The following is a 12,530-nucleotide window of genomic DNA, read 5'->3' as shown; positions in this document are numbered from 1 at the left end:
AGAGCGTTAGTCTCCTGTCTGGCAGATTGAACCTCGGCACAAAGTTCTCCTAACAATTGGGCCAATTGGTCTAATTCTGATGTTTCCATGGCGCCCAGGTGGATTGGTTTGGCAGGCTTCGCGTTCTGTTATGCTCACCTGGTATCCACGGGGACGCCACCCAGCTGTGGGACTCTGGTATCCTTCTCAGCCGCTCCCAGGTATGATCAGCGGAGAAGTTCTGCCTGGAATAGAGGTGGGCAATTTTCAAGCTTGGGCAACTGGGGTAAGAGCCTCCCAAAACCCTGTATGCCCACAGCCCCTCCCCGGACCTTTCCTCACCTTGTTATGGGTTTTGGTGTGCTCTCGGTCCTGCCTTCTTGGCAGGGGCGCATTGTCCTTTGTGGGCGAGTGCGATCTAGTTACTTCACTGATGCAGGCCCTTTAGAGTCTTTCAGGTAGGTCCTATTACAGTTATACTTGTATGCCTTTCTTGGGTTTAAGTAATGTCTTTTCTCTCTCCTTAGGTATGCGGAAGTTCGCTGTGGAACGTTGGCTGAGTTGGGACTCGCTGGTAGGTGATGGTGCTTCGAGGGCACCTTGATGCGGTAAGTAGGCGCTATGCGCAGAGCTATGAGGCCTTGCCTTTGCTAACATGTTGTCTTTTGTTCCCATAGGTTGCGGGGCTCACCTGGAGCAAGAAGTCCCAAGGCGATGCTGGTCGATGGGCGACTCGTGAGGTAAGCTGCCGGCACAATTGTAAAATGTCTAATGTCCTGTTTCTCTCCTTTTTGCAGATCCGTCGGTCCGGCAGGTTCACTGTTCCTTGGATGCTGTTTGCAGGAGTGGAGGGCAGCTAGCGGTGGAATCACAGGTAAGCTGCTGCTATTAAAGATGTCCTTTTGTTTTTCATGTGATGTTCTTCCGAGGTTCGCAGGTGCAGCTGAACACGATGAGCGTCACGTTTCTGGATTGCAAAGTAACGCAAAGCATGTTCTTCAAGTCCGGTGTGGTTTAAATAGCTTCAGAAAAGTAGTCCGGGTAAAGTAGTTCCTAGGCTACCACGCCCAAAACACTATACCGCATAGCTTGGTTCCAACGGAACCAAGCTATGTGGGTGCCTCCATGTTGGCTGGCACTGGAAATAAAGTAGTCCCAAAACACAGGTCCTCACGAAGTATGAGCCTGGCGCCAACGGCGCCGGGACTGGCCCCAGCAGGGCTTCAGCAAAGGATGCCGGAGTTTGTTTGAGACCCGATTCAAGGCCCCTCCTGGCCCATGGGGTGGCCAGGGGGGGGTTTTGATATGGGTCATGACACCATCCTCCTGTCCACCTCTACCAACGTCTGTAACAGCTGAAACGGGACGTGTGGTGCTACCCAAATGATCACTCCCCTGGCATAGGCCGAATATGGCAAACCCACCACTGTTCCCTTCCATTTCCTTCCGACTATCTCCATCTTTTCCCGCGTCAGGTGCGTTTCTTGCAGCAGGGCAATATCTCTTTTGTCTCCGTATAGCATAACCTTATTTCTCTTCAGGTAACTATTGAGCCCCCTAACATTCCAGGTGACTATTTTAAGGTCCCCCATGATACGTCTGTGTCCCTCTTCCCTCCCCCCACCTATGCAGTCCAACTTCAGTTGCTTAATCCTTCCATGTAGGCTTGTACCCCAATTCAAACACCCTCTAACTATATACACAACAACCCTGCCCGCCCCCCCCCCCCCACCTCCCTGCTTTTCCCTAACACCCTCCCCAACTGTTGACCAGCTCCATCCCTGGATCTCAGGCACCCCCGCATCTAGCCCTTTCTGGCAAAAGCCTGTACTCGCGGCTCAGCAGGGTGAAGTGGCCCTATTGGCTGCCTTAATACCAATTCTCGGGGGTAGGTAGCTGCCATCCTGCCGCTCCTGTTTGTTCCAAGTTTGCTACGCCTAGTGCTCCCGTGCTCATTTGCACTTTTATTCACTATATTCCAGTCCAACAGGGTCATAGAGTCCAAAGGCTACACATTATCAATCAAGTGTCTCAAGGCGTCATACTAGGACTCCCCTCCCACTTATCCTCTCAGTGTACATGATATAGTACCTTCACTTATCGTGCTCCTGGCGATCTTGTTCCTCATCTCACTCCGGACAGCCCTGCAAGTCCAACCATGACGCTGCTTCCTCTGGGGTATCAAAGAACAGCGCTCTGCCTTTATGTAAAACTTTTAACTTCGCAGGGTACAATAGCATGTACCTGATGTCCGCTGTACGTAGTCTCCTCTTAACCGCCATGTAGCTATATCGTTGTCTTTGCACCAACATAGTATAATCAGGGTATGCTGTGATCTTGGAGGAAGCTCTTTCTATCGTTCCGCCCTTACGAAAATACTCCAGAATCTTATCTCTGTATTTATAGTTCAAAATGTTCGCAATTATCGGCCGCGGTGGAGCCCCAGGCCGTGGTTTCCTCATCAGGGCCCGATGTGCCCGCTCAACCATGAACCCCTGTGAGAGCTTGTCTGCTCCGATTTCTTGAAGGATCATGTTCTCCCCATAGTCTTGTCCCTCTTCCCCCTCCGGCAGGCCGACCACCTGGATATTGTTCCGTCTCGCCCTTCCTTCTGCTTCCTCCACTCGGTTTTCAAGATTGGCAACCTGTTGTTTTAGCACATGGACTCTTTCGCATTATTCGTGCTTACGTCGGTGTTGGTCTTCACAGCGCTCTCCAGGCCACTAGTCCTTTCAGCCAGCGCTCTGACGTCTTGTCGCAGCAGAGTGACTTCGATTCCTACAGCATCTATTTTGTTCTCCAGGGAAGTCCGTAGTTCCACCATTGCTGTGCCCCACTTAGCGCTTAGATCCATTATGGCCGCTAGGACCTGTTGGTTTTCTCCATCAGGGGCGCCATCTCCGGAGGCCGCCCCCGTACTTTGTGCTGGGGTCGAGGGGGTCCGTTGCACTTTTGCAAAGGTGTCCATAGTAGGTTGCTTGCGCCTGGCCTTCGCCCCTGTCACCGACATCATGCAATCTTACTATGTGTCTGATATTAGCTCTCCAATGTTATTGTGTCTTCACCAGTTCAGTTCAGTGCTGGGGCGGCGTCCTCAGTGGACTGCGCTGCGAGGCGGCACATAAGTCCTCCCACTTCTTTTCTTTGGACACTGCAGTCAATATCTCAATAGCTTACCTTTCGGGGCCAGTGAACACACTCAGCTTCTCTTACAACAGTGCCTTCGCACCTGATGCCAGGATGCCAGGTTGCTCAAGTGTCTATGTCCTCTGGCAGCGCTTCAGCATGGCATTTGTGTCCTGTGCAGGTCCTAGCCACTTTCAAGGCCTACAACGTTGCATCAGTTCCTGGGCCCATATCACAAGAGGGCAGGCTCTTCGGTGCGCCTCATGCGCTTATTTATCCCTGCGTTTCACATGGCACTTCTTTCCAGCAGTGTCACAAAAGGACAGCTTACCGGTCCGTGTTTACTGAGCACCACGGCAATGGGAGGAATCAGTTCTTGGGCCTTTATTGTGAAAGGGCAGGCTTTTCGGTGCTCCTCATTCGCTTGTTTCACTGCGTTTCGTATGGCACTTCTTCCCAGCAGTACTCCGATTGAATAGCAAGCCACTCCTTGCTTGTCGTGCACTACAGTAATGCGAGGAAATATTCTGTCAGCTCAAGCGGCAACCTCGCCCCGTGTAATTCGACAACAGCACTCCGTTTCCGTGTGCTCTGTGCTTATGTAAACATTCTCTGTGACTGGCGTCCGGGGCCCCGCTCCCGTCAATTATATATTGCTCGCGGTCAGTGTCTTCCCCGCTGATCTCACCGCCGCCCGCTATTCCTGCTGTCAATTGTAACGTTCATCATTTGCAGCCTCTTTTGTGAGCGGCTGGGAGCTGCGCAAGCATTCAGCCTTTGTCCTCCGTGACACAGATACAGTTACAATTTTCAATCGTTCCGTTCGATCATGCCCGGGAGCGCCACCACGATATTGCTTTATATAAAAGCAAAGCTTGAGAGCGTTCTTTCGGCAGCTAGCTTCTTTCGCGGTCCATGCCGTTCAGCTGCCTTCGATTCTCCTCGAGGTTGCAAGTACGCTTCCTTTGTTGTCCGCCATCTTGGCAACAATTTATCCACACGGCTGCCTCTTCAAAGTTCTATTATCTCTCGATTCCCAGTCGCGATGCACTTGCTTTCCAGGATACTTGCAGAGCATGTGTTCAGACGTCCATATCTTCAGTTACAGGACACGTGTAGCATTTTTCACCGTAATTTCTAGGATAAATGACGGATCAACAGGAGCTGGACACAAAGGCACGTCCTATTCCATGGCTAGTTAGCCACGCCCCCTGACGTTTCTTCTATTACCACCTTGCTCATAATAAGGCCTTCACAAAAACATACATTTCTTTCTGATGATGACATGATGTCAAGCTATTCCACTGATCTGTAAGGTTTTCCATTAGTTCCCCCACGATCGAGTTTTGAATTTGGGGTCTCTTCTTACAGGGGATCTTCCACCTTAGTGAGAGGGCCATCATATTTCTCCTGAGTGGTTTGATTTGGTTGTTAGTGTTTTTTTAAAACTTTTTCTATATTCTTAGTCTGATCTGTACCCATCCCTTGTCTGGCTTTAATTGTGCTTGTTTCAGCCTGGGACATTTCGCATAAATGGGCTTGTAACCACCCCTTTCATTATGTACTTCTACTTGTTAACCGTTGGCATACAGCAACATATTCCTGTCAGGGTTCATAATTGCCTTAGCTGTTGGCTGGTGGTCACAGACTCTTGTCCACTGACTCTTGGCCCTCAGTTAACCACATACTGTGTCTACATGGATAAATGAGGGAGGGAGGGAGTGAGTGACTATTTTAATGCCTGGCTAGTAGCTTGCAACTTCATATGTTTACCCAACCCCCCAATTCCTATATATTAAAAAAAGAAATCACAAAACGGTTCACTAGTATTTCACTTTGGTTTCCCTGAGATCCACCATACCACAGTGCCGATATACGGGAAGGTGTTGCCTTCGACGATTATCATACTGAAATGTTTCTTTTAAGTTCCGCTTTTTACATAGGGTTCAGTAAATCCCTTTCCATTTTTTTAAAAAATGGTTCTGATGTGTTTGTTGATGGTTGGTGCTTAGGCAAAATATTACTTCAATTTTGTATCCCGGCCAGGAAATATCTTTTGTTGATCACTTTATCAGACAACCTGTCTCTTAGTGGGCTAAATCAGATACTAGTGCGAAATTTAATTAAGCATGGGCGATTCAGGGTTGAAAGATAGTGGGGGGGGGGGGGGGGGTGGGTGGGTGGGGTGTGTGTGTGTGTGTGTGTGTGTGTGTGTGTGTGTGTGTGTGTGTGTGTGTGTGTGTGTGTGTGTGTGTGTGTGTGTGTGTGTGTGTGTGTGTGTGTGTGTGTGTGTGTGTGTGTGTGTGTGTGTGTGTGTGTGTGTGTGTGTGTGTGTGTGTGTGTGTGTGTGTGTGTGTGTGTGTGTGTGTGTGTGTGTGTGTGTGTGTGTGTGTGTGTGTGTGTGTGTGTGTGTGTGTGTGTGTGTGTGTGTGTGTGTGTGTCCATTTTTCAAACACAGCCATTCATTATATTATGCAGAGTTTGTGTATTCTTTGCCAGACTCCATTGTTCATGATAGTGTAGAAACGGGTAAGCAACACATCAACAATTATTTGTTAAATGTATTGTGTGTGGCTGTGTGTGCGCACCCACCAATTCAGAGAATTTCAATTTATAGTGTGTGCGCGTGTGTACCCTAGCGAAAAGCAAAGAATAGGTGTAGCCTACACTAAGCTTAAAGCTGTATCCAGTTATTTGTTTTGGAAAATTATATATCGGCTGTCCGTCTCGCCAGTAAAGTGTAGCAGCCGGATGTTATGTTTGTACGATTTATTGCTTGTTCCTTTATATTACAGTGGGAATTTATTTTAACTTTGTTTTCTTCTGTAATTCTGTGTCGTGTTAAATCTGCTTTTATCTAATTAACATTTTCCTTCCGCAGCTGCCTCATTTCTTGAAATAGAATGAGATGAAGACCGGATTCTGAAATTTTTAAACTGCAACAAGGGGGTATTGCTGTGACTTCTGCATGATTTTGTAACAGGGCCTTGTCACTGGAAGTTCTGTCCCCGGAAAATAAATGAAACCTCCCCTGTCCCTTAACTCTAATGCCATATAGTATTTTTATTTCTGGTTATCAATGTATTTTGTAAATAGTTAGTCTAATGGACCGGAGCGGGGTGTCTGTACTCCTGCTCTCTATATGGCAGAGGACCCCAGCCAACATTCTCTATTGTTGGTAGCAATGGACGAGCAATCAAGGCCTAGCTTCGCAGGAGGTGATGCAGGCTGGTTCTAAAGTACAGTGTAGTCCCCAAGCACCTACAAAGGAATGTCCACACACTGTATTAGTTAAAACAGTCTTTATATAATGTTCAAGGTTATGTACAATATCACGATAACTCACTTTGTGCTCCGTTAATCTACAATGGCAATTATATACACAGTTCTACGTGGTACCACAATTACTTTGATTCCTTTTAAAGTGCATTAACTAGACACAGTTTAAATGTCACGCAAATCAATAAATCCAGTGAACCAACAGTAGACTCAGGAGTAAAACAAGTTGGTTAGACAATTGGCAGAATGATGGGCCCCTACCACTAGGCACAGTTCTGTATGAAGATCCCCCCACCTGGACAACCTGTAAATGAAGATGCTCTACAAGCCTAGTCCATATATTGTCTATTAAAGTCTTCTCTTCTATAGTTCTGCAACCCAAATGTACCTTGTGTTGGAGAGTTCTTCGTCTGGGAATCGACAGGCCCTTCTTGAATGCACTCCCTTTCAGGCAGGATCCACGGGTCGTCGAACTTCTGAGAGGAAGGAAAGGTGAATGTTGTCGTTGTGGAAGCAGCCTTGGTCCTTGTGGTGCTCGTCGACGATTGGTCGAAAACGTCCTGCAACAGGGGAGGCGTGCGGTGCACCTCAACGACGATGGTTCGTTGCTGCAAAGAGTCTGTGAAGAACTTTGGCCCAGCAAGGGTGTCGGGTCATCAGCGTCTGGCGTCGGCGAACGGGACGTGACCACGGCTGGCTTCAGTAGCTTCGTCAGCATCTCTGAGGTCTTTGGGTGGCGGGAAACCCACTGGCGGATTCTCCTCGGTCATCGACAGCTTTGACTTTCTCCGGCAGGACCAAGAGGTCTTTGGGGAGTCTTTGGTTCAAATGTTCTTATGCAAAGGGAGCATGGCAGCTACGGTCAGCGACAACGGTCGTCGACGGTGGATGGCTGTCCAGTGCTTCTCTTTGTTCTCCTCGGCGGTCCCCTTCTCTGGTTGGCAGCCTTTCGTAGGTCTGTCTACCAGGGAGCTTTGGCAAAGATCAGCTGCTGCACGATGGTCCCTCGTAACCCGGGGGGAGGTCTCCTAGCCAGGTCCTCTTGGATCAGTTCTTGAAGGCACAGCAGCTTTCAGATTGCAAGGAAGGGAAAAGTGGTTCACCTTCTTACGTCTCGGCTTCGAGAGTAAGCATCAAGTATCAACTTCAGCTTCTGAATGATTTCTAACAGTGAGAGGCTCCCAGATATACTGTTGATCTCCCATTCACTCTGCTGGGTCACACTCGGGCAACCAATCACTCAGAAGGGCAGTCAGGCAGCCAATCGGGCACACTGTGCATTCAGGCCATTCTTCTCCACCCAGACACTCGCAACACAGAATGTGGATTCGGACAAGCACTCTACCATTCAGCACTCCACACTGCATTCATACCAGTTTCGGGCAGGGCTGTCTCAGTCATTGTGTCAAACACCAGATACTAGACACCCATAACATGAAATGCGGATTCATCACACACTCCATTCACCCAGTTCCCACCCCACGGGCGTACCCACAACATAGTCATTGGGAAGGCTCCAGCCAGTCTGGCCTGGACTTCCCCACAACACCATATATGGAACTTGCACCCAAAAGCCAGTCAAGGGGAAGGGACAGTCGGGGCTTCCCGGGACTTTGGGAAAAGTAAGGTAACAGGCGATAGAAAGCAAGAGGCCACAGAGGCCATCTTGTTTCCTATCAGAAATCCACTGATTCCAATGACAGGGTCTGGGCATCCCAAAATGGGGGATGCGCAGGGCACCTGTCAATTCAGCACAGAGCTGCCACCAGCCCATACCCTGCTCTGTGGGCCAAACACAGGTGCCCAAAAACATACACTAGGAGTACAGGGTCGTACTCCCACCCATAGGTGCCATAAGGGTATCCCAAGGGTCTGTTCACCAAACCAAAAACAGGAAGAGCCACAACACAAGGAGCCCCACGTGAACTCCTGCACGGAAAACAAGACAGAACATACATGATAAGCAATAAAGGACAAAGATTCAGAGGCCCTGTCCCCCCGATGTATTTCTAGCATCACAGTTACTCCGAAAGCTTTTGGAGTTACAAGGATTACAAACAGCATATAATATTCTATGATTTACATTCACAGTTTCTGGTATTTGGGTCTGGAGCAGAACAGATATCAGTGCATCATGCCAAAATATGCACTTAAAGGCCATTGCTGATCATGCTGCAAAGGTCTTCGCAATGTGGAACACACTTGGCAGTGGAATCTGATTACGTAACTGGCAAAATGAGCGGTCACCTATGCCCAACCTCCAAGCCCTGCTCTCCCCCTCTTGTACACCTCCGAGGTCAGCCCCTGATGAAGCTATGATCAAAGAAAAGAGGAAGTTACAAAGGAAATGACAAATCCTTAACATCCTGAAATAATCTTTTTTTTAAAATGTTTTATTGTTGCATTGTTAGTTTACAAGAAACCTTATACAACATATTACAAAAAAATATGCAGTCCGTTAAAAACACAATACATTATACAAATACAAAAAAAAAATCAACAACCTATGTATAAATAAATCCTTAATTCTCCAGCATTGGATCTTTCATGGATTCACATGCTTAGAATATTCCCCGTCGTCAGACTGGGACCCCTCGGTACACATATATAGCCTTTTCCAATAGGAAAACTTCTGACACTTTTGTGTCCTATCTACGTCCTTTTAGGACCCGCCTACGCATGCTCCGTAGGCCGTCCCAATATAAGAGGCCCGCCCCCGCTGCTCCCCTTCAGATTTCAACCGTCTCCAAAGTAGTGGGATCTCCTCGCGTTGTCTTACTGTTTTGTACAAGGTTGCATTATTGGAATTTGAGTAAAGAAAATGTCCTCCGTGTCAGGAAAAGCGCTGTTCCGTCCATGGCCGACGTGCGACTTGAAAAAAGTTTACGAGGGGGACGGACATATGGATTGTATATATTGCCTCCACCCTCATCATTCGGCGGATAACTGCGACATATGCAAAGGGTTTTCTCAAAAAACCCTCAAAGACCGGAGTCGACGACTGGTGGCATGGCTGAATGATGGAGCGGGTGCATACCCCCCTTCGGAGGTAGGCTCCACACAGTCGTCGAACATCACCCGCGCTACCTCGTCGGAACCACCGGCGAAGAAATCTCGACCGACGGAAAAAGAGTCGTCTGGAAGTCACTCAACTAGAGACTCCTCGTCAAACAAATCCTCTTCATCAAAAAAGCATGAAAAGGAAAGGAAATCCTCCTCGGGCGATCATCATAGATCGACCACGAGTCGAGAGTCGAGTAAAAGCAAGCCAAGTGTGGAAAAGGCGGGAGCGCCAAAACCACCTGCTAAGTCACCGTCGTCGACGGCGGTCCAGTAATCGGCCTCCACCCTGCCACTTCCGTAGGTGGCATCCACCGTCCCGCCGACAACGGCGTCGACGATGGTCTCGTCAACGGGGGTCCTATAGGAGGCCTGGAGGCCTGAAATTTTTGATCCAATCCCCCCAGATGCTTTACTACAAGAACAGGCTGTGTTGCTGTCCTCGGAGGACGAGAACGAGAGAATAGCTGGCCCAGCAGACCTAGGGCTACGAGTGGCTGACAAGTCGTCGACAAGGGGATCCGTTATACCGGTATCTGCCCCTCTTCTCAATCCTCAATCTGTTTTGTCGTTGGAAATTCTGTCCACGCTTCAGTCTTTGTTACAGTCATTGGACCAGAGACTACCTCAGACAAACCTGCCACAGTCACCCGTCGACGAGCCCATCCCGTCAACCGACGCACCTACGCACGCCAATCTCAGCACTGGCACAAGAGGAAGGTGAGCTGCCAGATTCAGAGTCTGACAGGGGAGCCATGTCGGATATCTCATCATCCCCCTCCAGGGATCCAACCTGGGAGTCAGAGGCGGAGTTCACCCGTCCCCTCCGGACGACATTGCGTCATTCCATTCTATGATGGAGAGGGCATGCAAAGAATTTGGTTTGTCCCAGGAAGAACAGAAAAAGGACTGTTTTTTGTTCGACCACATGGGTAAGAGAAGGAGGTCGGTGTTCTCGATACCAATACTAGACCATGTGTGGAAGGGGGGGTTGCAGACAATGCGTCACCCGTTTTCAGAGCCGCAGTGAAAGGACGCCTAGAAAAAAAGTTTAAGGCTACAGAGTCTACCCCCAAGTGTTTATCCTCCCAACCAACGCCAGACAATTGGTGTCGGCGGCAGCGGCGAGGAAGGCGAAGGCCCAGCACAAGTGCACGACTCCGCCTGAGAACGAAGCGAGACGCCAAGATGCCTTTGGCAAAAAAGTGCTATCCGTGGGAGCGACCACAGTAACGGCCACAAACTCTCTGGCAATTGTAGCCAGATACGATAGGGAGATGTGGCACAGGCTAGCTCTGTTGCTTGATCATCTTCCGGAAGAGCATAGGAAGGCAGCGATGTTACTTGTCCGAGAGGGTGAGGAAGCCTCAAATCACGCAATAAACATTGCGGTGGACCTCGCTGAGTCTGGCTTCAAGCAAGTCAATAATGGGGTCGTATTACGTCGACAATCATGGCTTAAGTGTACCTACTTCAGGCCAGAAGTACAATACAAAGTTTTGGATATGCCCTTTGAGGGAGACCTTCTTTTCGGTGAGAAGGTGGACGAAGCCCTAAAGGGAATGAAAGAGGACTCGGACACGGCACGTTCATTGGGTGCCCTCCAGAGTGGCAGAAGCTACAAGTCTTTTCGTCCCTTTAGAGGGGCTTCAGGTAATTCAAGATTCTCTGCGTCTGGAGACAGATCCTTTGGCAGATTGGCTTACCCCTCCCAGGGATACAGACGTGCCTCCCAAACGGCAAACCGTCGCCGGAACTTCCAGACTTCCAGAAAAAGACCATCATATCCATCGTCGTCGAGAGACAAGCAAAATAAAGATCAGCAGTGACATACAACACACCGTTCTGGGGCGAAGAGTTTCAGCATTTGTCGACGAATGTGAACGAATAACGACGGATCAATGGGTGCTGGATACTATAAGAAACGGACACTCTCTACAATTCAAACGCAGGCCTCCGCAATTTCCACCTGCGTTCACCGCTCATTCCCATCTGAAGATACTGCAACAAGAGGTAACACTCATGTTAGCAAAGGGCGTGATAAGAATTAGTTCCAACATCACAGAGAGGTCAAGGAGTCTACTCAAGATATTTTGTCGTAAAAAAGCCGAACGGCAAATGGCGTCCCATTTTAGACTTACGCGATCTCAACAAGTCTTTAAAGAGCCTAACATTCAAGATGCTCACTCTGCAGGAAGTGATCCGCGCCGTTCAAGAGAGATTTTCTAGCGTCCCTGGATTTACAGGACGCGTATTTCCATATTCCAATGTGTCGGAAACACAGGAAATTCCTAAGATTTGTAATAGGGCGGACTCACTACCAATTCACGGTTCTTCCTTTTGGGCTCAAGACCTCCCCCAGAATGTTCACGAAATGCCTGGCTCCAGTAGCGGCCTGGCTAAGGAAGCAAGGCCACCATGTATACCCATACCTCGACGACTGGCTGGTAAGGGGATCCTCCCCAGCGTCGACCAACACAAGTTTACAAGCCACCATGCAGCTTCTACAACAGCTGGGATTCGCCATAAACTTCGAAAAATCCTCTCTGCGGCCATCGAGAACGCTGGTATTCCTGGGGGCACAGTTCGAGACCCAGTTAGGGCTAGTGAAACCTTCTCTCGACAGAACCTCAAGACTCAATCAACAAGCGTGCCGACTACGGCGAAACACCAAGATCTCAGTGAGAAAATACGTTTCGGTCCTAAGGGCCATGGCATCCTGCATCCATCTGGTGGAAAACTGTCGCCTATTCATGAGGCCAGTCCAGGAATTCCTCGCGGACCGATGGACGCAGGCTCAAGGATTGTGGTCAGACAGGATAACCATCGACGACGACAAGCTGCTTCGGACCCTTCAGTGGTGGCAGAGTTTCCACAATCTGAAAAACAGTGTACCCCTACAGGAGCCGGAGTTTCAGCGAACCATAGTCACGGATGCGTCCCTAACCGGATGGGGAGCTCACATGGGTGCTCTCCAAACGCAAGGTCGCTGGTCTCCAACGGAGTCACTCATACACATAAACGTGTTAGAGCTCAGAGCAGTACGATGGGCCTTGAAGGCATTCCTACCACACATCAAGGGTTCG

The 12,530-nt window shown here is 49.1% G+C and overlaps 1 protein-coding gene across 6 annotated transcripts in view; it reads left to right on the top strand.

The window, feature by feature from the left end:
- ENOX2 (ecto-NOX disulfide-thiol exchanger 2) overlaps window positions 1–12,530 on the top strand; it is a 2,107,113-nt gene that overhangs the window by 541,847 nt on the left and 1,552,736 nt on the right. For 5 of the 6 annotated variants that reach the window (XM_069613112.1, XM_069613109.1, XM_069613113.1 and 2 more), the window contains one exon: window positions 5,584–5,634. The exons of the other annotated variant lie outside the window; for it this stretch is intronic. In XM_069613112.1, the coding sequence (XP_069469213.1) occupies window positions 5,584–5,634 (51 nt within the window). The remainder of the gene's footprint in view (window positions 1–5,583; window positions 5,635–12,530) is intronic. 6 annotated transcript variants of the gene reach the window in all.

Source organism: Ambystoma mexicanum, chromosome 5p (genome assembly GCF_040938575.1).
Source record: "Ambystoma mexicanum isolate Mex_15411 chromosome 5p, UKY_AmexF1_1, whole genome shotgun sequence".
NCBI classification, from domain to species: domain Eukaryota; kingdom Metazoa; phylum Chordata; class Amphibia; order Caudata; family Ambystomatidae; genus Ambystoma; species Ambystoma mexicanum.
The sequence above is the reverse complement of the archived record's forward strand: the minus strand, read 5'-3'. Positions and strand labels throughout refer to the sequence as shown.